Source organism: Phaethon aethereus (assembly GCF_964289735.1).
Source record: "Phaethon aethereus genome assembly, chromosome: 13".
NCBI lineage: Eukaryota > Metazoa > Chordata > Aves > Phaethontiformes > Phaethontidae > Phaethon > Phaethon aethereus.
Genome location: NC_138589.1, coordinates 14,922,294 through 14,949,287, shown reverse-complemented (window position 1 = coordinate 14,949,287; position 26,994 = coordinate 14,922,294). Strand labels below are relative to the sequence as shown.

At 35.1% G+C, this 26,994-nt stretch overlaps 1 protein-coding gene across 1 annotated transcript in view; it reads right to left on the bottom strand.

The window, feature by feature from the left end:
• Positions 1-26,994, bottom strand: part of CDH8 (cadherin 8) — a gene marked incomplete at its 3' end in the record, with an annotated part of 135,745 nt that overhangs the window by 24,661 nt on the left and 84,090 nt on the right. Inside the window, exons 7-9 of the mRNA XM_082005744.1 lie at positions 25,370-25,506; positions 8,942-9,063; positions 2,358-2,475 (exon numbers count right to left, since the gene is read on the bottom strand). Of these exons, the coding sequence (XP_081861870.1) occupies positions 2,358-2,475; positions 8,942-9,063; positions 25,370-25,506 (377 nt within the window). The remainder of the gene's footprint in view (positions 1-2,357; positions 2,476-8,941; positions 9,064-25,369; positions 25,507-26,994) is intronic.

The window sequence follows — 26,994 nt, the reverse complement described above, 5'->3', positions numbered from 1 at the left end:
TCTGCACTTGAGAGAATTTTGGAGAAAAGCATGATATGAAAAATCATTTAAATAAAAAAATATTAATTCTAGCAAATAAAAGATTGTGTTTCTATACTAGGTTTCCTGAGAAAATGCAATCAATTTATAATATCTGTAAGAGGATAACATTTCTTCAGCAGCCATCAAGTCAGTCTCTGCTGCCTGAAAGAATTTGGCAGGACCAAGAATATAGGAGGAAGTTGAGGCTGAGGTCACTGTCAGGAAGACGTCAAGAATTTTGCCCACCAGTATGAGGAAATGTTTTTTTGTTCCAAGCCTAGGTGGGTTGTGCACTAACTAGATATGAGAGTAGGATTTGTTATAGGCATTTTCTGACATTGCTTCTAATAAACCATACCAAACTGGTTTTTGGACAGCCCAGACACTCATTAGTACAACTAAGGAGAAATTTGACTCGTGAGTTCAGTTGTTTTTGGAATAGTGGAGTTCTTTCAACAAGAATAATCACTCATGCTTATCTAGCAGATATATGCAAGACAAAGTCATGGTCAAGTTCACTGTTTAAGTGGCATAACTAAATAAAGACTTACTAAAGATTTATGATGTTTAAATGACATGAAACCTCACCTCAACAAATTATACCCTGGTTTTGGTTTTGATAGGATCATAGTCTAGCATCAACCACAGACTGCAACCCCGGGTGAGCAGTCTTCATAGAAAAGGACAGAATGCATACTTGGAGTTTTATTCTTGGATACTGAAAGATTAAATCAGAAAAGCCTCTTCAAGTGGATTTTTAATTTCAAGATATTTCAGTTGGTTGTTTTAAGAGGATTTACAACTAACTGATTCAAATGCATTAAAAAGTGTGCAAAACTGAGTGGCATTGTTGTAACAAAATTGGACTTATTTTTCTAAACGATGTTGTATAGAAAGTTTCCTCACTCCCACTCAGATCAGGAGCCATTTTGCCATTGGCTGTGACTAGGGGTAAGAGTGGATCTTAAATAGGTAACATTGGAAGGACAAGGCTAATTAGTGATGTGAGCTAAGTATTTAAACACAAAAAGAAATGCTAAGACCTTATTTACTTTGTCATGCTGTGCAAAGCAAACCACCTCACATTTAGGATGCTTAATCCAATTTGTGTTACACTACTGATGATTATGAAATGCATTTTGAAGAGGTGTGTTTTACCTTCTCCTGTAAGTGCAGAAAATGTACACTTATTTCCTACATGAAAGTACAAATATACATAGAAACACACTTCGTGAATGCTATAAGAGAAAAACATATCTAATGAAAAGAAAAATTCAGGATATATTTAAGCAGATTTAAGAATTTAGGTTTTTACACTATCATTTAACAAATCATGCTGTCATTCTTCTTGGTTGCAACAGCTAGAATAAAAAATGAAAACAGCATTTTCTCTTTATTTGACATTTCATGTATTACTTTTACACTCATGCACATACACCTCACAGATACATCTTCCTATTAGTAATGGACTAAATAGGGATTTCCTTTATTATCATTTCAAGTAAGAGAAATAAGAGACTGAATTTAACTAAAATTCCAGACAGGGTAGTGTTTTATTAAAAACAAACAAGATGGAAAAACTTTGCTGAATATTCAAGTAAGTACAAATACAGAAAGTACTATTTATAGCATCCTTGTGATCATACCTAGCTCTTTCTCACATGACCTTCAAATATATCTGTGTGCCAAAAAAAAAGGATCAGGGTATATTTATTGCTTACCAATATTAAACGTGTCTTTTTGTCCATCACACATGAAATTCCACTTCTGTAGTACTACAAAATGACATTTTGCCCTTCCAGAAGCACTCTAAAGCACAGTGATACAAAGTGCCCTTCTGGGCTTTGCTGACCTAGCAGATTTCTCTTTCTAGTGAAAGTGCCCCACTGAAACACTTTGGAACATTTATACAGACAACAAACATGCTTAGAAGGTTTTTCCTTCGGGGGATTTAGTAGATACTTAATCTTATGCTCCTATTTATACCCAGTCAACATAGGATCAACATTTATTTATCAACATAGTTTCAGATTCTCATCTTACAGCATATCTCTGGAATTTCAAATTAATAGAAATAAAGCAGGCAGTAAATCCATCCTTTCATTTTATTTAAGCCAGTGAGCTCTCTCCTGGATCTAAATTCAGTATTCATTTTACTTTATTTTTATCTACTGTAAAGATATTATAAGTAGTTTAAGAGATATAATGAAGGCACCATTAAACAAATTATCTACATTGTAATTGTTCAAGGGACAAACTGGTAATGTAACTGGAAGGCAACAAAGCAATTCAAACCTAAGTTGTTCAGATACACATCACATACGTTCTATATTTACCTTCATTTTTCTTGATGGTGAAATTTGGATTGTTGACCATTTCAGGAAGAAGACTGTAGAGGAAATAATGGCCATTTTTAGGATCATCTTTGTCAACCGCACTGACAATCTGAATTACCTACAACAGAAAATGCTATCATTAAGTATTCACACTCCTGATAAACATACAGTACTGAAAAAAAACATTCCATGCTATCAGACACATTCTCATTTGTCTACATGCCAGATTAAAAATGCTAATTTATAATCTTGCAAGGCTTTTACAGAATTTAGACTGAAAGTCTGGGGAACAGGGACTGTATCTGTCCCATTTAAACTGTTTCCAGAACAAGGAGGCAGAGAATAAGGAGAGGCAGGTACATATGAGAGGCCAATAAAAACTGCTGCTGATTTAGGCAAGTAATAAATTATTATTCAGCAATAAAGGAGGAGGAAAACACTCATGATGTCTATTGTACTCTATATAGCCATGCTTCTCACTGGACCAAAACGTATAATCTATCTTTAATACTTTCTCCTTTATGATTTATATGACCAACTACAGCATCTGCAGTGTATTTACCTCCATTTACCTCTTTTACCTCCAACATTACTCAGAAAGATACTGCAGTTGATCATCTTCAAATCATATGAAGCCACATAGGAATATGAAAAGAAGAAACATTATTTTAAAATACTAGTGAGGTTGGATTTTTTTTTTTTTTTAATATATTTGGTGCAATTACTTTTGATTCCAATTTTTTGCAGAGAAGTAGAAACAAAGACTACTATGGATCCAGATCCTGCACTCAGAACTGAATTTCAGTGGTAGTTGGCTCATGCTAGATGAGGTTTATAAGAAATTTAATGAGAATTATTGACCTTTCCCATGTCCGTTGATTTCAATAACATTATTGTCTTACGCAGTTACTTTTGTAATGCCTAAAGCAACTAACCAATAATTTCTTGGACAATTAAATTCAAATTAGGAATCACTACAAGTTTAATTTTTAAAATGTAGAGTAAAAATTGGAAACATGGTCTGATGTTGTCCAAATTCATAAGACTTACACTTTAAATTTTCAATGCTTCACTAACAAAATGCTAATAACTAATATTTTATACTGGTTTTACTGCAAGAGAAAGGACTATCAATCTGTATATATTACATATATGATGATAGTCAATATCCCATTCTTTCTTCTACGTTCTTCAAGAGTCAAAGAAAGAATAAAATCCTACTAGATAACCACAAAGAGCAACATCAAAACATAAATATTTGAAATTATGTATGTAAAAAGATGTTTGAGCAGGTACTGATATAAGCATACGTAATTTGTAAGGTGACCTAGGAAGGAATTTAAGACAATTAATTCCTTGCCTAATCATATTCTGGGTAGGTCAGATTTATTATAAAAAAAAAAAGCTACTGGAAAAAGTTTAATTTTTTTCAATACAACATAAATAGATTATTTTTTTTTTTATAACTGCATCTGCCAAGGTGGAAACCTTGACAGATACGATTTTAAACACATGTATCAGAAGAGATAGACAAAAAAAGGCCTAACATAGCTTTTGCTTAAAGAAGTAGGTCTCCAATTTAATAGCTGCATAATGGACCCTAGAGAGCTACGCAGTGTGAAAAAAATATAAACAGCTGAAAAATATGTAAGCAGATGTCTGTCCCACTGCAGAGATGGGACAGACATTTACAGATGTGGAACATTTTTGGCTTTCTCTTTGCAGAGGTGTAAGATACTAAACTATCCATCTGCATCGGGCCCAGGGCCAGGCTAGGTACTAGTAATTCTGCATCACAGGTAAGTGCAATTTAGAATGGAATCCTGAACAAGTATCTTTAGACAGATATATTTTATGATTGTTCTATTTTTCAAACACTGCTAGAATGGGAAGGCAATAGGGAAAATGGACAATGGCACAGTGAAATCTGGAAAGTCAAGTGCACATAACAGGTGCAGTTTATTCAGATGGTTATGTAATTTTATCTCTACTGGCTAGATAACTGTTAATTCTTTCCAGCATTACATAAGAGAGTTGACTGTAGAAATTCACTGTTTCCAGGTTTTCAATTAAAATACCTGAAAGCCAGTAACCAAGAGCATTAGTAATATGGGTTTTCAGCTCACAGAAATTTTATGAAATAAGATTAGAATATCATCTGGATTGGAAATTTTCAAGAAATAGGAACTGGGCATATTCTTTGTCCATTTTTTTCCTCTAGGAACAATAGATACCTCTTAATGTCCTATAGAATTCCTTCATGTATTTCAGTTCTTTCCATCCATTCCATTGTTTACCAAATCACTCTTTCTGTGAAAATGCACTGAAAATTATATGCAAAAGACAGGCTTAGTGGAATACTACATTTGTTATGTTGCATGCACACATCAAGGAATTAAGAGTTAGTGTTCCCATAGCAACCTTATTTCTCTGTGATTTTGCATTAAAATAAGCCCTGAAAAAAAAAAAAAAAAGCATGACATATATATACACAGTGATACAAAGCCACCGTATCTTTTACTCCATAGGGGTGAGAAAGTACAGTAATTCTCACTACCCCATTTTTATGCTGATGAGCATACTTTATTGCTCAGTGTTGTGTGATCATGTAATGGAACACTATTGAAGTAATTCTCCAATTCTTAATTTGTGGTTCATAACATGGTAAAGAATCTTCCAGGGCTGACCTGCCTTACCCTATCATGCTAGATGGTTTTTCTTTCCTAGTAATAACATGCATAACAAAGACATTCCATACAATAAAATTGGTCAATACTAATAATAAAGAAAACGGGATCTAATTTTTTTCACTATGCATCCATAAGTACTAGAGTGAAAGTTAATAACACTTTGGCCGTTCAATCTTGAAATTTCTGAAATTCTTCCATGTAAAATTTCAACTTTTTTGTTGCATTAAAAATTCATGCATATGTTTGATTCTGTATATATGTTTAGTAGAAACATAGTAAATCAGCGTATTTTGCTTAACAGGCAGCTCTGGATTGAAATGAATAGTTAAATGATCCCCTAGGACAACTCAGCATTATAGTCTGCAGGTTTGTATTGCTGTTCTACAAAGCCACATATGCCTGAAATAATATTTATAAAACATTACCAGTATAATGATAATGAATGATGTAGAAGGATAAATTGAAAAACAAAGTTCTTATCAATGTATCATAACTATCTATGTGCGATTTTAATATATGATGCTGTTTAAAAGTCTTTCCCTGTACAGCAACTTGTAACTTCGAATGATTCCTTATCATTAGTAAACCGTTCACTACTTTTATTAAAACTGTTCTTCCAACTCTGAAAAAAACTTTTGATGTTACATTGGTGTTCATAGTTATTTCTGAATTACTTTGCAGACTCATAATACCATAAAGCAGTAGACTCATCACAGTACAATTTTAACTTTGCCTTTTCAGCTAGAGCCAGCCCTTTACTGCTAGAACCTGCGTTTTGCCATTTGAATGAGCTTTGACTCTTCAGAGACACAAAGATTCTATTTGAAGATTTCTTCCATTAGAAAAAGCCAATTCTATTATGAGAACTGAATAACAGAGAGACAAATTGCAAGAAACTGGAGGAACACTGTACTCAGTTTTATATTGCTTTAGTTTAAACACTGGCTTGAGCACTGATACATCATTGTCTGCACTACTTAAGCGTTTGAAAATGTTGTAGCTTTGTTTCAAGCAAACAGCACTTCATGGAAAAGTCTGGGTATGGACTGGGAAACAGTGAGTGAGGCACTTTTCTTACTCAACACCACAGATATTCTGTGAATATATAGAATATATAGAATAATAGTTTACCCAGGCTGGAGAACAATCAACTGTACAGCTATAGCCAGCAAAACCGTGAATATTCTGGCTTTAGTAAGTGGAATTATGCAAAAAAGGAGTAATAGGGAAAGGACATAGGGAAAGCAATGAGCTGGTTTATGGTTTGCTTAGAGGTACTGTAACAGTACATTCAAATCTTTTTTCTTTCTTTTTTTTTTTTCCCTAAAACTGACAAACAACATTTCTATGAACTTTCTATTCTGTGTAAAAATGTGCAAGGAGCACATAAATATGTGCATGGACAAGTACATTTCCTCCTCTTCTTCCTTTCCTCTCCTACTAGCTGTAGTACCTCTACTGTTAGACATAGGTTAAAGCAAAGAAAATGCATCTGGCAATGTTATACAACAACAGTTTTTAATACATTCTGTCACATCACCAGCAGCTGCACTTGCCACTTGCAATTATACCAGAACCCAAAATAGAACACTTAGAAAGTGAACTGGAATAGATGGTTCAATATATTTAGGGGCTGCAAATAAGGTTTCATAAAAGGTTCAAATGTAATCTCCCTTATGGTAATTCAAATTTGATTTAAACTTAGATTGAAGTAGAACTGCAAATGTAAATAGATTGGAATACCATATTCACAATTGCACCTTTCCTGCACACGTAACATTCACGTTTAAAATTCGAAGAACTATCCAAACTAGGCTTTTGCTACTACTAAGAGTAGTGTCTTGTCTTATTATGTATTTCATAGCTGAGACTTATGTAATCTTTGAACTCTACATCTTGACTGATTAATACAATTTCTTCCAAAATTTGAATATAGGATCATAAACATAAGAGAAACAAATCAAGTAATGCACATACTAAGTCTTAAATTTAGAACCTAACCTTGGTGATTATCCTGGACTGGTTACTGTTCCAACAATATTATTTATTTAAAACACAGAACAAATTGCAGGACCAGTGCCACCTCATCCATGCTGGCAGCCAAATATTTAGTAAGCAACTGCAAAGTTCACACGAGGATTCATGCTTAAGAGCTACATCTGCCATCAGATCAAGAGTGTAAGAGGTGATGGTAAGATGAAGAATATCATGGTTTAATGAAAGTTTTCCACAAGTGCATAAACAAAAGCCGCTTTTACCAGATGACTCTTCATCATCTCATTCTTGTTTTATTCCAAAATGAAATCTGAACATTTTTCACCATCTCTTAAACAACCTGAAATTTGGTAGGAATACCTAGATAAACATATTCAGAAAACATTGTGCAATAGAGCGCTCTGATTTTAGGGACGCTTACCGAGTCCTGGATAAAGGTATACTCATTAGAACTTAATACGTCCTAGAAAACATAACTACTCAGCATCTGAAATCCACCCTGAGCTAAACAAAAATCCACTCTGAGCTAGAAGAACTTAAATACCAACAGTAACATAACTCTCTGCCCATAAGGGCACACGTCAATAATCTGCAATTCAGTGGGTTAGAGAGAATTCCCATTTCTTAAATGACACATTTTTATTGAAGAAAAAGGGGTGCTAGAAGTCAGATCATCTTCTGTAACAATCCAGTCTTGGCAGAGGTAAGTTGCGATATATAGGCTGTCATTTAATACTACTAAAAGAAAATAACTTCTAACTGTATTGTCAGGTAACCTTCTTTGCAGAATAGCGAGTCTAATGCCTAACACCCACATGAGACATAGGGATAGTTGGATTAACAAGACTAGTGTCATGCTGTCAGCTGCTGTTTATTTAAATAAAATGTCACAACACAGAAATAAATTAGAAAGTTTCAAAACAGTGAATTGTACCATACAGAGTTTCTCAAGCTGGACAAAAGTTAAATCTCATTTACACCGTATTACTTTCTGAAAGCATACATTTTCTTGAATCCTTATCTTGTCATTTATGTAGCACATAAGATATTCTTCCCTATTTCTGTACATTTGTGCTTCAAAAGGGATGCCTTTTAAGAAACCTGTTTCGTTTTCTTTGAAAAAGGCTGTACAGATTAAGTCTTGCTTCTGGTATCTTGCTATGTTTATTTCACTGTGCAGGGTGTTGTGGAAATTCCTTTGCCAACCCTTTTATGTCATTAAATCAAGAAGGAAATAACCTGTTAAGTCTTTTCTGTTTGTTTTTGTGTGTGAACTGTAATGAAAACTTGAACTCCATTTCTCCAACAACCTATCCCATCCCTCTTTGGATACTTTAAACACAATTACAATTCACTTGACTTTACATCAAGTTCTGGTTTACTTTCTTGTTTTTTTCCCAATTCTCACAGAAAAGTGAGTAAGAACTAAAATAGACAGAAATTATAACTGAGATATGGGTAAGGGGAAATGTTTTTTTTTGTCTTAAGTGTTTCTTATAAATTATACCTAGGACCAGCTACAACATAGTTCAATAACTGAACTGGAATTCAGGTTGGATTATACTTTTACCTATTAAGACACATGAACCTATGAAGCTGTGAGCTCCATCACAGTCGAAACAATGGGTGATTAAGACATCCAGCATATTTTCTGGATATTGTCCCAATATACCTACCTTTAATTTAAAACCTGTGCTTCAAAAAATATGTATGTCCATATATAAAGAGATGTACCACAGAATACGATCACAGGTTTATCTTAAGGGAATGCTAAGAGTCGTTAGCATGAACACAAAGGCATGTATTTTGGGAATAAAGATGAGATAAGATGACAGGGAGAATCTGCACTCCATTGTCACACAACCAAAGTACACAGCATAAAAACATGGAGATACTAACTTGTCCAGGCTTCCCATTCTCACATAAAAATGCTTCATGCTCTGATGCAAACTCGGGAGCGTTGTCATTTACATCAAGAACTTTGATAGCAACAGGCACCCGGGACACTTGACTGTGGTTCCCTAAGAAAAGAAGTCAAAGCATAAAAGATAAGCATGTTTCATTTGGGACTGATACATAAATACTTACACAGTAACCATACTCTTCCTGTCTTCTGTCCTTGCTTAATTGGGTTGTTTTATCTGTAATGGATCGTAGAGTTGGAGCATGAGATAAAGAAGGATGGCCAGTGTTTTATGGTTGAAAAGAATAAATAGATCTCTTTTGCAAACAGCATTTGTTGGAGATTAGCTCAATGAAGACCTTTCTTGGACTAAATTGGTAAGATTTTTCTTCGATGAAGTTTGTATTGTTTTATTGATAAAGTCCTTTATACATGAAAAAGGGAAGGCTGTAAACAACATAGATTTATTTCTTTGTTTATCTTTGGCAGAGGACGGAGCATTTTACTCTATTAGTTGTTCTGACTGCACATCTATTATTTCTTCATTACAAGTACTTTTAATGTGGAGACCCACATTGTGAGAAAGATAGATGGTAGTAGATTGACATAGGCAAAACTAGATAGTACTTTGGACTATTGCAGCACTTTGATTCATCTGTCACTGACCAAAAATATGACCTGTGAACTTCCTTCTTCACTGAAATAAAGCCTAATTTTTTATAATATAGAGCTATTTTGCATAAAAGTGTTTATCACTATAAAGAGTATTTATTTTAAGAGACTATCTATAAATATTTTAGATTATTTTTCCCCAAAGAGCAAAAACGTGAATTCAGTTTAAACTGAGGTGATCAGCTGATTCAGAGAGTTTAAAAAACTGTTCTTTAGCACATCCATACCTCTACAAGTAACTCAATACCAGTTTCAAAATCCATCTCTCAGTGAGTATTGTTTTACACACATAGTATTTTAGCTTGTTTGTATCATCAACAATTTGAAGAACTGCACACTATGTGAACTGGACTCTGGGTCTGACTTGTAATTGAACTACGTGCTTTTGCCTAAAATATTACTGCAGGCAAGAAAGCTGCTACCATAAGTCAGGGCATCAACTTACTCACGGTTGTTGTGACAGCTTAGCAGCTGTCCAAAGCTGTCATCAGTCCATGCGGGTTCTGTTCTCTGGCTTAGGGGAAGGTAGGACAGAAGTTCCTATTGCCTGGTATTCAATGTACCTCTCACAACAAATGTCTACAAAGTTGAAGTAGGTCAGGCTCCACCAGTGGGCTGGTAGCAACTGGTGGCAGCCCTCCAAGTGGCAGAGATGATTAAAGGAAGAATCACTATATACACTGTATAGTTTCCATCAAAGTTAATTGTGTTGTGACTTAATCAAACCTTACCTCTTGCATCCTTTTATTTTCCTTATATGCTAAAGACAGACCCTAACTTTTGAGGCTCCACCTATAAATCTAAATGTGTAAATTTCAATTGCTCTAGTAACATTACTTTGAAAAAGCATAAAAATAACTATGTCAAAAGACACAAAAACAGGCTATCACCAAATGTACTAGTGCTGTAAACAAAGGCTTTATATTTGCTGGATACCCTGAAATATTACAATTCCGCCTTTATAGGATATAGAAGATTACAAGACATGAGACTGCAAATGCTTCCCATTTGAGGGAGTCAAAAGTTTTAGTTCCTAAAGAAACATGTTACAGAAGAAAAAGAAATCCCCGTGAAAATATTGTAAGAGTAATACTTATGTCCCTGTTGCATCATATGATATTACTTATTAACAGGTGAGTTGAGCACTTACACCATGAAATAAAAATGTATTTGAAATCAAATAAAAGCTAATATGCAAATCATGAATCCCAAACATTTTAAACACATTTTTTATCAACGTGATAAAAATACAGACAATGAATCTTCAGCTTATCAGAATGCTCAGCACTAGTGTCATATTTAAACACTAAAGATTTACTTTTATCTAAATTAATGAAATGATGGCAGTTCAAATTTTAAAGACATTACAGAGAAATGTAATTAATTAGATAAGCTTCTAAAGAAATTATTCATGTCCCTTGTGACTGCCCCCAAAATGTTTGTCTTTCATCAGAGAGACAAACATTAAATTTAAAGATATTATAATTAGAAACTTGATGAGAATTCATTTAAAAAATTAATTTACTAAACACAAGAGAGACCCAACTTGTTTGGCAGTCTCCAAACAAGGGGATATCCACTGCCTATTAGGGTCCTTGTGGCTATGATGAAATTTATTGTTGAGAAAGAAAGAGAAATGGAGAGGGAATTTTATCTACTGCTTGTACTGCCCACTACACTGAATACATTGCATTATTTTGTCATTGTAAACTTTTCAATTAAATTTCACTTTATGCTAAGTGTTTTCTCTGTAAATAAAAATCAACCTAAGAATACCTATTCAAACAAATTAATGAATTATCACTAAGCAAATCCAGATTTCAGTTGTGGATGAAAACACTGTCAAGATAAAATAGTTTCATCTGTCCATTTTCATACTTTTAATATCTGGAAACTACTTGGTGGTAAAACATGAACGCAGAGAATGTCCCTCTCAAGTTTAAATCCATCTCTGTTAGCAATGCCCAATATCCTTGAAGTAAAAGTGAGAAAGTGATTGAAGTGGGTCCACTCTGATCCACAGAGTGCACAAACTGTTGCGTTTGCATGGGCAACTGTCCTTCATACAGTTGGCCTTCTGATTCAACGTTCAGAACTCTTCCTTATATTTACGAATGGAGAGTCAGTTCTTTCTAAACTAGTGACAAAACCGAGCTTTAATTACTGGGGTTCTTCTTTGTTTGGTTTGTGGTTCCCCCCACCCCTGCAATGAACCAGCCAGTCAATAGAATTAAGGGAGACCGAGTCTTCTTGAATGTACCAGCTAGACAGTAAGACTGATTGCTTAAGTTCCAATCAATTATTTTATGCAAAATCATAAAAGAGAGTAAAGTTAGAGACTCTCTCTTGAAGGAACTAACCAAATTTGTAAAAGCTTCTTCACCTGTATTTATTGTGACATACAGTTTAGAAACACCTATCTTGAATCTTGCAATACAAGCATATCATTAGGACTGTCACTTGAGAAGCAATAGCTTGGTTTTAAAATTTAGCACATTGAGGTGTAAGAAAATTTCCACTAGTCTAGTTTACCAAAAGTCTTTTCAGAGTAAGGCTGCACAGGACAACTGTGCAGGACTTTCAAATTTCAAATACACTCAGTTGGTCATCTGTGGATGCCACTGCCACAGCACAGCATGTAGCTATAAGAATATGCAAATTATATACATAATTTCCTAGAAGTACAGCCCTTCTATGTCTCTGCTGAAGTCTCAATTACTGCCCACAGTTCTAGGATCCAGTAGTCTGCTGTAGATGAGCACAGCACACACATGAAGAAAGGAATATCTACACGGATATAAGGATGACTCAATGTAAAAATAACTAGTGGACTTTACTAGTGATAATAAATTTCAAAAAAATTATGGAAAGTCCAGCTGAGTTTACAAACGCATATTGAAATACTTACAAGAATTATAAGCACCTAAAAAGCTCGTCTGCTTTTCTCCCCAGTTCTCAAGATTCTATTGGAACATTAACTGCTTGAAATACACAACTTGCTGGTACTCATCTTTGAGTAACATACTCAGGATTAAAAAAGGCTGCAGAGTTTGACACAAAATGATGAGGTAGATGAGATAAAGTCAAATTTTAAAAATCCCATTATCAAGTCATTTAGTCTCTCCAAACCTGAACTTTGGGCTACAGACCCACACAAGTTCTTATTGTGAACAATGCATTTCTTTCTTTCTGGAAAAAACCTACATAACTGAGATATGTGTGTACCATTGGAAATCTGTAATGCAAAGCACTAAGCATTGTTAACATTGTTACTGCATGCAGCAAGTAATGCTAGGAGTAACTAGATCTTATGAATCAAAATTTTGGTCTTGTGCCATAACTAACAGAACATAATGCAGCTATTAGACTCCCATAAACACTTAAACACTTCATAAACACCCTTAAAACACTCCTCTGCTGTCCTTCCTTGACAGATACAGAAACAAGTAGTCTTAAAGAGCAGTGGTCCCCAAGAAAGAGAATTACTGGCTGCACAAAATGAAGTTCATCGTTTTTCTAACCCAAAGAAATCCAGTTTAATCCAGTTTTCCTTTATTTAATTAAATAATCCAAAATCACTTCAAGGTTCTCTTTAAAAAGTCATAAGCTGTCTTGCATTTTAACTAAAATTAAGTACCTGAATAGAAAGTAGACTCCTAGAAAATAACACATCTTTTATAATTATCATCGCCACATGGATTGGAAATGGCTATTTCATGCTTCTATGATTCAGTGAAATTTCTACTATAATAATATTTTAAATTAGAAGTAGAGGAAGTCCTAGTTCTAACAGAGAAATCAAAACAAAATCTGAATCACTGACTTAAAACAACAGCACTTGTTTTACATCCATTTTATTTCAAACTTATTAAGCTGTATTTTAACAGATTCATTCCCCGTGACTTTATCAAGGTTTTATCTGATGACTTGACTAAGATAATCTACATGCAGGACTAGTTTATTTCTCCTGTTAGGGTTAATGTGGTTGTTTTCTTTGACAATCCTTTACCTATATAACACCACAGCTTATAACATTTTTTTTTTTGCCACATTAAAACTGACAAATCTAACTTCAAGAATCCTGAGAAACAAAGGTGCTACTGTGAAACTGAAATTTTATTTATGTTGAAGTTTAACTATAGAAATCACATACTGCGTTCATTTCTCTGAAGTGTTGTGTAATGATCTGATGCAAGAGACTGAGTGCCTGAAACCAACTCTGAAATTGTCAGGAAAAGACATCAGTAATTGGTGATATTTCTGTCAAAAATAACAGAACATAAACTCTTTCTGAATTAGGATAAAATTTGTATAACCAAACAGGATTGGTTGTCATGAAGATTTAGATCCCTCCTAAAATTCTCATATTTTTAAAGGATGGGAAAATACTAAGAGTTGTAGAATATCTATAAAATAATATAAACATATCGGTGCATAGCAGAAAAGCTTCTGTACAAGTCGCTAAGACAAGAAACAAACACTGCTTCAAAATTAATGTTCCATTTATATTTATTTCAGCATACTGGAACGTATTAGAGGAGTACAGATTGTGGCAAGCCTCTGCCTGTACATGTGTGTGGGAGGGAGGCAGAAAGAAGAAGATGCGAAACACATTTCTTGGGTTTGTTCCTTAAGTTGTTCTTTGGGAGAAAAATAATAATGGAGTTGAAAAGTTTTGTATCCTTTCAGTAGATCACTTGGTTTATTTTCTTATGGTCTCCAGAAGGTGAACAAGTCAAGAGCAAAACTATGTTACGCTCTATTTTTATTTCCTCACTGATAGACTGTCACAAGTTTAACTTGCTCAACATCTTCCACCTCCATCATTTTTGTCCACTTTTCTATCTCTCATTGCCATTAAAAAGATGTCAGACTTGCAAAATGCATGCTTCCACAGGCATGGACAGATGCAGAAGAACCCTACAGACCTGCTACCCAAGTGGAGCGCGAGGAGTGCATTTCAACTACGTATCCTGGAAAGGAGGACAAGGGGAGGGGAAACTGAGGACAGACTACATTTTCAAGTCCTTGACTTCAAAGCTGAATTTGTAGTTAGGAGCTTTCCAAAGTTCATCAACTCCATCTGTAAAGAGGTGACTAAAATAGGCCACATACCTACCTTTTGTCAATATATAAGATGTGTAGCTTGGGACTAAGGACAGATTATACTTTCAGGTTGCTGATAATACCAAAAGAAAAAAAGAGAGAGTAAAATTTCTGTGACAGAGGCACAAGCCATGCCAGGAATTGTTAATTAAATAAAAGTCATATTCTTTAGGCCCTGTTCAGACAAAGTTTGCACTGACTTTCATTTTCTGTGGGGTTACGCAAGACATAATTGTTTAATATAGCCCAGAACAGATATGAATCTGGAATCAATTACCTACAATTTGCAGAAAAATGAAACATGCCTGCAAAAAGACCAAACAGATCATTTTCTAAACCCATAGAATCATTTAGATTGGAAAAGACCCTTAAGATCAATGAGTCCAACTGAAGCAGTGACAATCTGTGACATTCCACCTAACCCTGCACTGAGTCCTTTGCTTACCATTGGAGTAGCAATGTAATGTAAATAGACTGGTATGCGCTTTTCCCTTTTGCTTCAAGGCCTGATTCAACTTCTACTGAAGTTAGTCAGATCTCTTCTACTCTGGAAATTTAATCTAGTCCTTGTCCTTAATATTACATTATGTATTTTCTACATTTAAAATAATTTAAGGTTAAAAAAAAAGGATATAATTTCAATTAAAACAGGGACTTAAACTGGGTACTTTGTTAACTTCAAAGTATCAACATTGATTTATAAAACTTAATAATCAAACTATATTTTTTAAAAGTTAGTATATATTCTTTTCATACAGATACAATACATATTGATGGAATCAGCCCCATTTTGCTTATCTGAGGGCAGGCTATAGTTTGATATTCAAATGCAACCTCTGTGCTATTTTTCATACCATTAAGCTGTACAGTTGTTCAGCAGCCTAACGAATAGTTATTCTGTAATTACCTCTGATCCTTTGTGAATTGAAAAATCTATTTGCAAAAGTGGAAATGTTTGTAATTGTTTGCAGAAGTATCAAATTTTGTTTGGTGTATATGCATGATATTGACTTGTCTGAATGGACAGATAGCTCAAAAGGGCTTGGAAAGGCAAACCTAGATTGGAAAAGCAAAGCATTCCTTCAAACGTAGTTTACAGCTGTGAAGAGAGTCTCTTCTACCATAACCCTGGCTATAAGGGAAAATCAAAAGACACTGTTCTGTTTAAATTTAGCCATTCACCATGAGAGGAAAAGTTACTAACTGCTACCTGAGAACCAGGGGCCACGGTAAGCGAGCTGTAATTTTGTCCTTGAGGGAGCAGAGAATGCTGAAACTAATTCATATCCACCTTAGAGCTGGAGGGGAATGGGAAGCACAGGCAACTCCCACCGCTCGTGCCACCCTCCCAAAAACCCGACAACCCAGGAACTCAAGGCTTTCTGGTTATTATAAATCACTTTGAATGGCAGCCTCTCTTTAATCGTGATATATTTTGAAAAATCCACTTTAGTTTCACCACTTCCTATTCAGTATCATGGACTCCAAAAAGAAAATGCTAGAAGATATAGTAGATACTACATGTACTAGGTAACACATGAGTGCTCATTACTGCGTATGTATGTCTGTATGTATGTAACCTATATATTGCATGAAAGAGTGATTAGACTGCATGGGATTATGCACTAGGAGAAAGAAGGGAGGATATTAAAGTAGGGGGAACGAAGGAATGGGATGAGGCTTGAAAAGAGTTGGAAGGGGCATCCTAATCAGAAACTGTAGCACCTTTTCAATATTTGAGTAGTAATTACGGGTACTTGTCTCTTGTCAGAAGTTCTCGATGCAAACAGCATGTCCTTAGAGACTGTTCTTCTGAGTATCTAATTTTGACCACAGTGAGCTTTATATTCATAGTGACACATAATCAAGATGTATGTGACACATCAATGTGAGTAAACAAACACATAATTCAAAATAAATTATTAGTATAGCTGCTTGAGCAGGTTGTATTGGAAGCTGCTATAGTCATGTCAGGTTTATGACAATGAAAACAATTGCGTTTTATTCACAGATCCTAACTAAATCCTTAAGGGGGAAAAAAACCCACCAAAAAAGTGCACTGCCAACATCCTTCCACCCACATATCTATCCAGAGACCAAACTGAAACAAATGTTGGCGGAAAACAACCTGTATTTCTGATACAGTACTGTGTTATTGAGCTTTATTTGTCTCTAATGAGGATGCAAGTCAGGATGTAGTTTGCAGTTATGTCACTTTCATAATAAACTGTGTTACACATTTCAGTGGTGAATTGTTACCAGTGCAAAAATTAAAAATATGGCTTAAGGTTTAGCAACTATTAGCAGCGGACTTATAAAAAAGGCAAGCTAGAAATGTTTGAAGTTATACAGTTTTTTTTTTTTTTCAAAAATAAATGCAAAATTAAAAAAAAACACCTAACTTCAAGAATAAGCAATAGCAAAACAGCATTTGTATCTCTGGAAGCATCTGCAATGAGGAAGCACTATTCTACAGACCCATCATTTTAGCAAAAGTCAGAGTCTGCTAAAAGCTTTTGAAAAAAGTTTTTTCCACTTCCTTGTGGCAGCTACCAATAAGGAAGAAAAAAGAGCTAGGAAAACAGGGAACCACAGAAAAGCATAGGGAACCACAGATTTCTGTGACCTTTATTATAGACACTAGCAATAACAACAGTGTGATGAAATGCTACAGGATCTTCACACACACAGGATTACAACTCCACAAATCTAATTATGATTCCAGATTTTCTGAGGCAGGGTAATGCCTTAATCGTTGTAAGGAAGTAACAGGTTTTAATTTCTAAATATAACAATAAGAAAATATTTCCAGAAAATAATACGGCGCCATTAAGTTACAGAAAAGGATTTGCCTTAAAAAATAAACCAGTGAACAGGAAGCAAGAAAGTTGACTGAAGAAAAGTTTTAAGACACAACAAATGTACCAGGGCATGATTTGCTGCTGTGTTGCTCAATGCCAGCTTAATCAAAGGAGTTCCGCTAGCATAAGAGAGTCAGGAATCTGGCCCACACTTTAGAGCAATTATATTGTTAATATGCTAATACATCATGCATATTAAATTGCTCAAAAATATTGACTTAGACACAGTATTTTTAAGATTAATCATATTTTCTTCAGAAATACTAATAAAATGTTCGAAGTGCAGATGGCCAATTGTTAATTGTTCAGTTTAACAATGCACTCATTCTGCTAATGGAATATGTATATTGTCAGTTTAACCATGCGTCCAGTTTTCTGGAAGTAATTAACAAACATAATTCACATGAATTAGTCAAGTACCTTTTCACTTATGACCCGTGTATTCCTTACTTGAATCCTTTTCTGTTTTGTGTCCCAGAAAGCTTTATTCCCCTCTAAAACACCACCTAGTAGCCTAACCTGTTGTGTTTTAAGCTTTGAACAGTGTTCTCAATTCCAGTATTTGGATTTGTATTTGAATCTCAATATTGATTTGTGAAATCAATATTTGCAAATCTAGAACCAAGATGTCTAGCCTGGCTTTACAATGACCTGAAACCAGAAATAAAAGTTAGACTGTTCATGCAAAACTCTCTCCTTTTCCTTGCCATAATTATGCTTATTACCTCCTCTGACTTTTTTTTTTTTTTTTTGCACTGAATTACTGAGATCCTTTATTCACAGCTGCCTTACATGCTTTTTGCGGAAATCGGAGGTTGCTAACTTCTATTCAGCATCCCATACCTGAATTTTAATACTTGCTCCTGAACTACTGAGACCATTTTATATAGAGATTGTTTCATAAAAACACACCATCCCCATTCATATTTCTGCATAATATGGCCACTCCCACGCTATTACCCATGCGGATCACCTCTCCTGCTATTCTTGAGCTGTGAAAACCACCAATGGGAAAGTTTGCGATTATGTCTGAATGCACGTTCATAGCTGAGAACTGCAAACTAGCTTTACGTGATATACCAGCCCTCCACTGACCAATGGCAAAAGCTCTGCGACCATTAGAATCTATGGAGTTCTGCATAACCCTATATTATGTGCAAATGAATAAAAACTACCTTACTAAATTCTGTGTTTCTGTGCAAAAAAGATGGATTATCTAGTTAGAGTTCCACTAAGCCAGAGAAAAAAGAGTTGAGCAAAAAAGGTTAATATTCCTGACCTTCTCCCATTTAAAACTCCATAAAGGCTTATTTCCTTCTCTTTCTAAAACTTACTGAAATTTACGCAGCCCTAAATTAGAGGTAATTATATGATGCATGAAAGTAACTTCCTAAAATGTTAGAATTATTACTAATAACATCTATAGTATTTTTTACAATAGAAGACTAAATAAAGTTAAATAGATGAAAGCATAAGCAAAGGTATTCATGGCATTAAAAAGCACATTGTGGCTGAAGGCTTATTCTGAAGAGTAATTATGTGTCTCTTCCTTTTTAATTAGTGTCCTTGTATTTTTTAAAGGAATATACAATGTAGATAACTTTAGTAGAGCATGTGCCGAGTGATGATTCAATTATTGTATTTATATTCCTGGTAAACCATAAAGAGTCTTTCTGGCTTTATGCCCTTTCCCATTAGGTGATAAAATTGCCTCATACTTCTTCATTTCAAGAGAATGCAGTTGGTATGGGTAATTACCTTTGTCAGATAGAGCTCACAGCTTTGTCCTTGAGACTCCTGTGCTCTATGCCTGGAAAATATTTCTTGTGGTCAAATCATCATTTCCATTTCAAGATCTTGTCTATATTTTCATCTATTGCTTTGACTAATAAATCACAAGAAATTCTACAAGTTGTGGCAGTTCTGGTACTTTGCCAAGTACTTGGGCAGGGGGCTTAGCTAGCCAGTGGTATGCTTTTTGTTTGGCAAGTGAAACTGAATACCAAGAAACATTTGACAAAGCAGTAAATCAAAATGAAAATAATAGCTCCATGACTGCAGTGCCTGGAGAATAAGGAAAACAGAAATTCAATTAAAACGCATCATTCAGAGATTTAAAACTTGGCTAAAAGCATTGCTCCAGGCTAAGAGAAATATTCTCTCCCAGGCAGTCCTGCACTGGCTTTGGAATTCCCCATCGGACTGATTTGTTGCATGTCCGTGCCTGCGATACACACAGTGTGAGAAGAAGAAGTTTTAGAAAAGCCTTCTTGTAACCTGACGCAGGAGAGCAAACGGATGCACACTTCATCTCTGTATTTCACAGTATGTCTGAAAAGGCTTGAGCCCATAGTCCTTATAAAAGAACCTCTCTGTGCTTGAATGTGCTCACAGTAGTACCTCACAAACGGTAACTGGGATTGGACCTGGATGCAGTCTGAGGAACCCAGTGCTGCACGTGGTCATACGAAGGCTAGGAAGAAAACAGAGATCTTGAGTAGCCCACTCAGTGTTATGTCAAGTGAAAGAAAGCTTGGGGACTTCAAAGGGATCATCATTTAGTTGGCTTTAAAGTATATGAGCTATGGTTTCTATTATTTGTTGGTGTGTTTTTCACACATCTCAGAGGCTGCCAGTTGGAATATGTTTAGAAGACTTTTCTTGTTGAAACCTATGGCATCATTCAATGAATTTCTTCTGTGTAATACACATATTCTTGAGAAAAGGACTACCTCACTTTTTAAAAAGAGAATTCCAGATAAGCGTCGCTAATAGTGAATGCATTATAGTATAGTTTTTGTTTTCAAAGAATTCACTAGAACCCTGTATCTCAAGCAGATCTTAGCTACTGTTTAGGAGCGATGAGTATGCAAATATCAGGATATTCATATTTAAATTAGAGGAATGTTGTGCAGTTAAATTATGTTACTAATACATTTGTTTCTTGCCTAAGTTAAAACAGCTTCTCCAAGATAAGTCTCTGCTTTGGTTTCAAACTACATTAATTCTCCTTTTATTACTGCTTTTGTTATATCAATTAACCAGCAATGACTGAAGTAAAGGGCATTTTCTTAGTATTAATGAGACACACAGTGAGGATGCTGGGGAAATATCTGCAATGAGGCTGTTACAGCAATTAAAAGGTGGAAATGGAAATCTATGGAGCTAGAGGCAGAAGTTTAATTATTATATGCCTTATACATGTATGACAATCTGATAGCTTGAATGATCAGTGATTCTGAAGTCCATTCAGAATCTGTGCAAACTGTAGCAAAAATGTTCTAATAAATAAATCATGGCTATTTGACTTTCTTTTAGTAGCTAAGTAGCACTGACAACACGTAACTTGGTAAGTACTGCAAACCCTGTACAAGAAACTGAGAGAATACTGAGGTTAGCCCAGCCTGAACTCTGCTCTGCTTCACTGCCCAGCGAAACTGCTAACCAGTTAATGCAAGCAGCACAAGCATGTCAATGTGAACAGTTGTTATAGCTATAATTGTAACTTCTACAACCTAAAAAAATGCATTTGTGTGTTCAGATGAATGGGATCATGTATGACTATTAGGATCCTGACTTTACTAGATTTTACCGAATGGCAGAAAATTCCACTTAAAAATAAGTACCAAAGAACCAAAGATGTGATGAGCCTTTGTAAATACAAAAAAGATGCACCAAAAGAAATGTTTGTAAGTTAATCGTTCATTCTGACCGCACTGCAATTCAGGCTTTCGGAGAATACTTGCATGTGCCCTCATCTTCCTCTCCTGTTCAGGGCATAGCTCCAGAGAGCTCAAACATAGGAACAGCATAATCAGCTCTGACTTACAAAGCAAGCCTACATCCACCCCCGTTCTTGCAAGCATCTAGGCTAAAATAAATCTCCCAACCTCAGCATAGAGTTTTAAGCTCACGTAAGTCTCAGCTACACAACAAAACGATGAGAAATCTCATTAGTTTAGTATTTAAAGTCCAGAGTCAGTGACAGAAAACAAATTTCAGCTTTTATATCCACAGACCAAAAGGTACGTTCTCAGGGAAGGGTAATTTTGCCAGTGAGTCTGCTTCTGACTCATTAAGCGGAGTAAACTTGGATGTATGGCAATGTATAAAGAAAATTTAAGAATCAATTCATAGGTGCAATAACTTTCCTTCTTGTCACGAGTGTTAATACATATATTTCTTCTTTGAATCCTAAGCCTGTATTTCAGAGTGATCTCTCAAAGAGGTCAAAGTTCTTTGTAACATTCTCTTCTCTTAAAAATCCATGTGACAGAATTCACCAACACGGAGGAGTCACCACATGATCAGAGAGGAAAAAAGTTGAACAACAAAGAAGCAAAAATTCATTTGACAACATAAGAAAGAAGTATAAGAAATCATACAATAGAAAAAATATGCAAGAGGAATAGAACATTTAAGAGTAGACAGATTTAAGGCTAGTAGTTGAGAGGATTAAAGCTTCAGAAGGAATTTATCTACTGATTTTTCACTGAATTAATGGAAAATGTATAACTAAATCTGAAATACTGAAACTGTCACCTAAATATCACCTGTACCTTACTAATCACTTTCAGTCCAGTCTTTTTCACTGATCACTCTTTGCATTGTTTCATCTTTAGTAACCAAAAGAAGATTCAGATGGATGAAATATTTGAAGAATTATCTCTAGGGGGCATGTAACCAATATGCAACGTAGTTACTGTGATTTAAACGGGAGGCATAAAACTATATGCAACTTGTCTACATATTCTGAGAACCAGAACATAAAGGCAACACGAAAGTTTGGGCAACTGTTTTGGGCAACTGTCTGAGGAGCAGCCACTCAATGCAATTCTTCCTTAGTCTGTCTGGCTAGTTAACCACCTGAGAAGAAAGGCTGCAGACAACTAGAAATTCCTTCCCAGGGGCTGGAAGGAGTCTGTTAGTGATGGGAGAGTGAAAGGAGGGAAATCATACAATCTTTGGGCTGGAAGGGACCTTTAAAGGCCACCTTGTCCAACCCTGCTGCAATGAGCAGGGGCATCTTCAACTAGAGCAGGTTGCTCAGAGCCCCGTCCAACCTGACCTGGAATGTTTCCAGGGATGGGCCATCTACCACCTCTCTGGGCAACCAGTGCCAGGGTTTCACCACCCTCATTGCAAAAAATTTCTTCCTTATATCTAGTCTAAATCTACGCTCTTTTAGTTTAAAACCATTACCATAAGTCTGTCCCCAAATGTCTCACCCTCCAAATTTCTCACTTTGCAGAGGTCTCAGAATGTGATGGTAATACTATTTGTCACCACTAGCACAAATTTGTTCTGAATTAGAACTAGCCAGATGGCTGCCCATGAGTAGAAAAAGAAAATGTCCTTCTAAAAAAAACCAAAAAACAATCAAACAAACCAAAAAAACCCACCCCAAATTGATTTTTGCCCGTTAAGTACTTACAGAAAAGAATCACAGTCCCCACTGGTTCATGCTTTTGTGTTTCTACTCCTAGTTTTGCTAGACATGAAAGTGTTAAGTTCATATTTTGGGGCACTCAGATTAAAAAGTAGCAGCATGTTTAAAATTATCCACACACATTCTAAATCTGATCATTTTCAAAGACATCAGCCAATCTGAATCTAAATATCTTTATCCTCAAGCCAGTGAAAATGCAGAAGCAGTTATTCTCAATTCAGCCAGACCAATCTTGTCTGCATGAGGAGTTTAAAAATAATATCTCTTAAATAAGCAAAGATAGTAGCGTATGAAATTAAGCTCTTGTTTTATGTAAATGTCAAATAATTATATTAGGAATGCAAAAAAACCTCAACCATCAGCAGGAACACAAACGCTTAGAACAAGATTTGCATTATTATTTTCATAGCCAGCCTGTATAAGAGGCAATTTTACAATAGTGATAGATGCTGAGGCCGCCATGAAGTCTAATGACAAGGCTGATTTCTTACAAAATTCTTGAGTATAATTATGTTTGAAAAATCTGAAGATGCAACAGGCAGACTCGATTCTGATGTGGCTTAGTAGCGTGCACTTCTGTTAACTTTGGTCTGACACACATATATAAGGGACATCAAAAAATTAATTGGAGAAGTTTCTTGAAAAACTATTTTCTTTTTAATTTGTTCTTTTTAAACTTTCTGGAGGAAACAAAATGTATAATTACTTCACCTTACATCTTAGTATTCCAACATCTGAAAACTTTGTTTCACAAATAATAATTCTGCTTTCCATGCCATTGGTAAAGCTCACGATTTGACATTCCTCATGTCTTGAGAAAATTGGTATGGAAATTTTGTATCTTTCTCCTTTAAAAACATCAAAATTATTAACCAGTTTAATATTAACCTGGGCAAAAAAAGTTCTGTGAAACCAGAGCTTAACTTTCTCTCCTTACGTAGTTTGAATCCCTGTGTCGGCTCTGGTTTTTCTGCAAGCAGAATGTATTCTTGCTAATGTATGAAAGTAGTGTTTGCCCACATGATTTAGTAGTAATTAACAGGCCACTGTTGATAGTACTGCACTATTAGTAATGAAATACACAAATTACTAAGGTAGGTCGTAGGAATACAGTTTACAGGGGTTGTAAGTTCAGAGCTTACTTATAGTCAGACCTCTCTTTCTCATTTATATGTGCCATTTCAGTTATCTGTCACAGATTCCTGACATGTTCATTTTTGAAAACAAGTACCACAGAAAAATACTGGACAAGAAAAACAGGTCAAATAATGAATAGGAGGATAAAAGATGCTAACAAGATGTTCATCGCTAGAGTACTATCAAACTGAGCATTAGAACTTCTTTATCATAATACTATATCCTTTAAAAAAGATACTCTGGGGGGAAAAGCAAGCATTGACATCACCTTATTTTCTACATGCAAGAATTAGCAGCACTGATCATCAGGCTCTAAAGACAAATATTCTTGCAACAGTGTCAAGTGCGTAGGCACGTATGGGAATTATGCATATACATTGACTGCAAAATAGAGAAGTCAGCAGGAACATTTTCATAGTTTGTGTTTCAGTTAAGATGATGACATGGGATAACGCTCTCGTTCTAAATCTGTTCTTTTACTGCAACATGTTTATGTCAAATGTAGTCTAAAATACAGTGCTAGTATTAATAATAAAATATATTGTCATACGTGATTCTGTCAACAGCAGTTACAATTCCAAATAAGAATTCTTCCCGAACAAAATCTAGGACCCATATTCCCAGACAGGGTGACACTCCTGGCTCCCAATGACTTAGGTGTACAGATCAGTCACAACAGTTCGTGTCTATAGCTGTACATGGGTGGATTTATTCATATGTATCAAATAGGACTACTTTCATGCAACATTACCCGTGTGTTTAATAACGTATGGTACTGAAACATAATACCACTCAGTATTAAAAACTTCTGGGTTAAGTCTAGAATTTACTTCTACAATAGCAAAGCTTTGGGTTTTTTATCTTAACTAACTAAATATAATGCTTTGTTTGGGGTTCTTTAAAACATTTTTTAACATTTACCCTATATATCCTGAACAAATATACTCATGTATCTCTTGAAAAATCTCTACTACTGTATTTATTGAAAAAAATGCAGTTTTGAAAGCTAAAAGAAATGAATGGAGCTTCATCAGAAATTAAGTTTTCTTTCAAAAATAAGTTTTCTTTCAAAAATTCTGTAATTTAAAAATCAAATGTGTTTTACTTTTTACTGAATTATATACAGTTTCCTCTACACACACTGTTAAAATTTATAATAAAACCAACAGAACTAAAAGTGAATATACACAAATACTTACTAGTTTCAGTAGCTACAATAGTTATGTTGTGCCACATGTTTGTTTCCCTGTCCAGCGGTGTTGCCAAAGTTATTTTCCCATCTTCTGCATTAATGTTGAACTGTCTCTCAAGGTCAGTATGCCGATCAATGGAAAACCTACAAAATAGACATCCCTGTAATCTACTTAATGAAGTTGGTGTAATCCATACAATCACAAGACAATTTAGGGAGCCCTCTGAGAGCTGCAGTTTTATAGCCAAGTGGATTGAGAACCTCAATACCATAATAATTTATAAGACAAAATGACAAACTGAGACTAAAAAAACTTAGTAATTATTGCCCAAGGAGTAATTAGCTGTATACCCAGTGTGAAGGTCATAAAATGCCCTCAGGTTCACTGGGTAACATCTTTGAAAAACGGTGCTGATCAAGAGTTAATTACACAATCCATCACATTTATTAGACAGTTTCTATGGTATTTCACAGTAACTGCTGATAATTTCAACAGTAATGTATTAAGCACAAAAAAACGGTGGGCTTCATGGCTATTTTAAAAGGGGCTGAATAATATTATTTTACCAATAAATTTCAGATTAATGAAGCATGAACTATTCACCAAGCATATTATTTGGTTATGGTTCAAACAGCTCCATGAGCAGAATGCATTTTCCTATAAAACACTTCAAACACTGAAAGACTAATTGTTTTATGGATTGACGTCACGGATTTTTAACAAAACGAGTTTCATCTGACAGGTAGTCAGAGTTTGCAAATGTGAACATCCAGGTAAATTATGCAGCCTAAACAGAGCCAGCTTGATGACAAGGGTGAGCTGCAGTATATATCTCCAATGGTGCATTAAGCAGGATGATGATTTAAAGCTCAGAACAGGATCTCCAGGAAAGCTTTTATGTTTGTCCATTTCCACAGAGGTTTTGGGTTTTTTTAATGTATTATTTGCAAAAAGAAACTAAATCACAAAATTAAGCCTTCCAATTTTTTGACAGGAAAGGTACAAAATGAGTGAATTTAGTGATGAACTATTGATATGGTTCAACAAAAATTGACTTCAAGAGGTTTTATGGAATCTTAATTGTGGATTTATATAAAAGCCTTTTAAGCCTTTGTGTCTATGTATTACAGAACCTAACAGCATGCACTGACAAGTTTTACATCTGTTCTGCATTGTATCTAGGCATAATAGGGTGAGTTAGGATACAGTGTCAGACTGGATTATAGAGTGGTCAGAAAAGTGACTCAGACTGACAGTTTCTCATTACATTTCTACTTTTTGCAAATACATTCTTAAATTCACTGAGAAAAGAAGAGCATATTTTGCTACAGTGAAAATGCCAGAGTTCTCTGAAAATCAGTTATCCCATTCTGTTTCATGCTTTATCATAAGCAATTTCAAAAAAAGTTCTGATTCGGAAGTTCCTTTAAATGCTACAACATAGTCTGATGAACTCAAACTTATTCCAGCATAACACAACTGATTTTGATAGACATAGCATCAGGATCTGATTTCAAAGCTTAGGATTATGGTGTTCATCTTTTTTTATTTCAATGTCAGATATTTGCATATTTAGAATGAAGGATACATTGCAATTAGATGGCTTGTGCAATGCATTCAGCAAGATACAA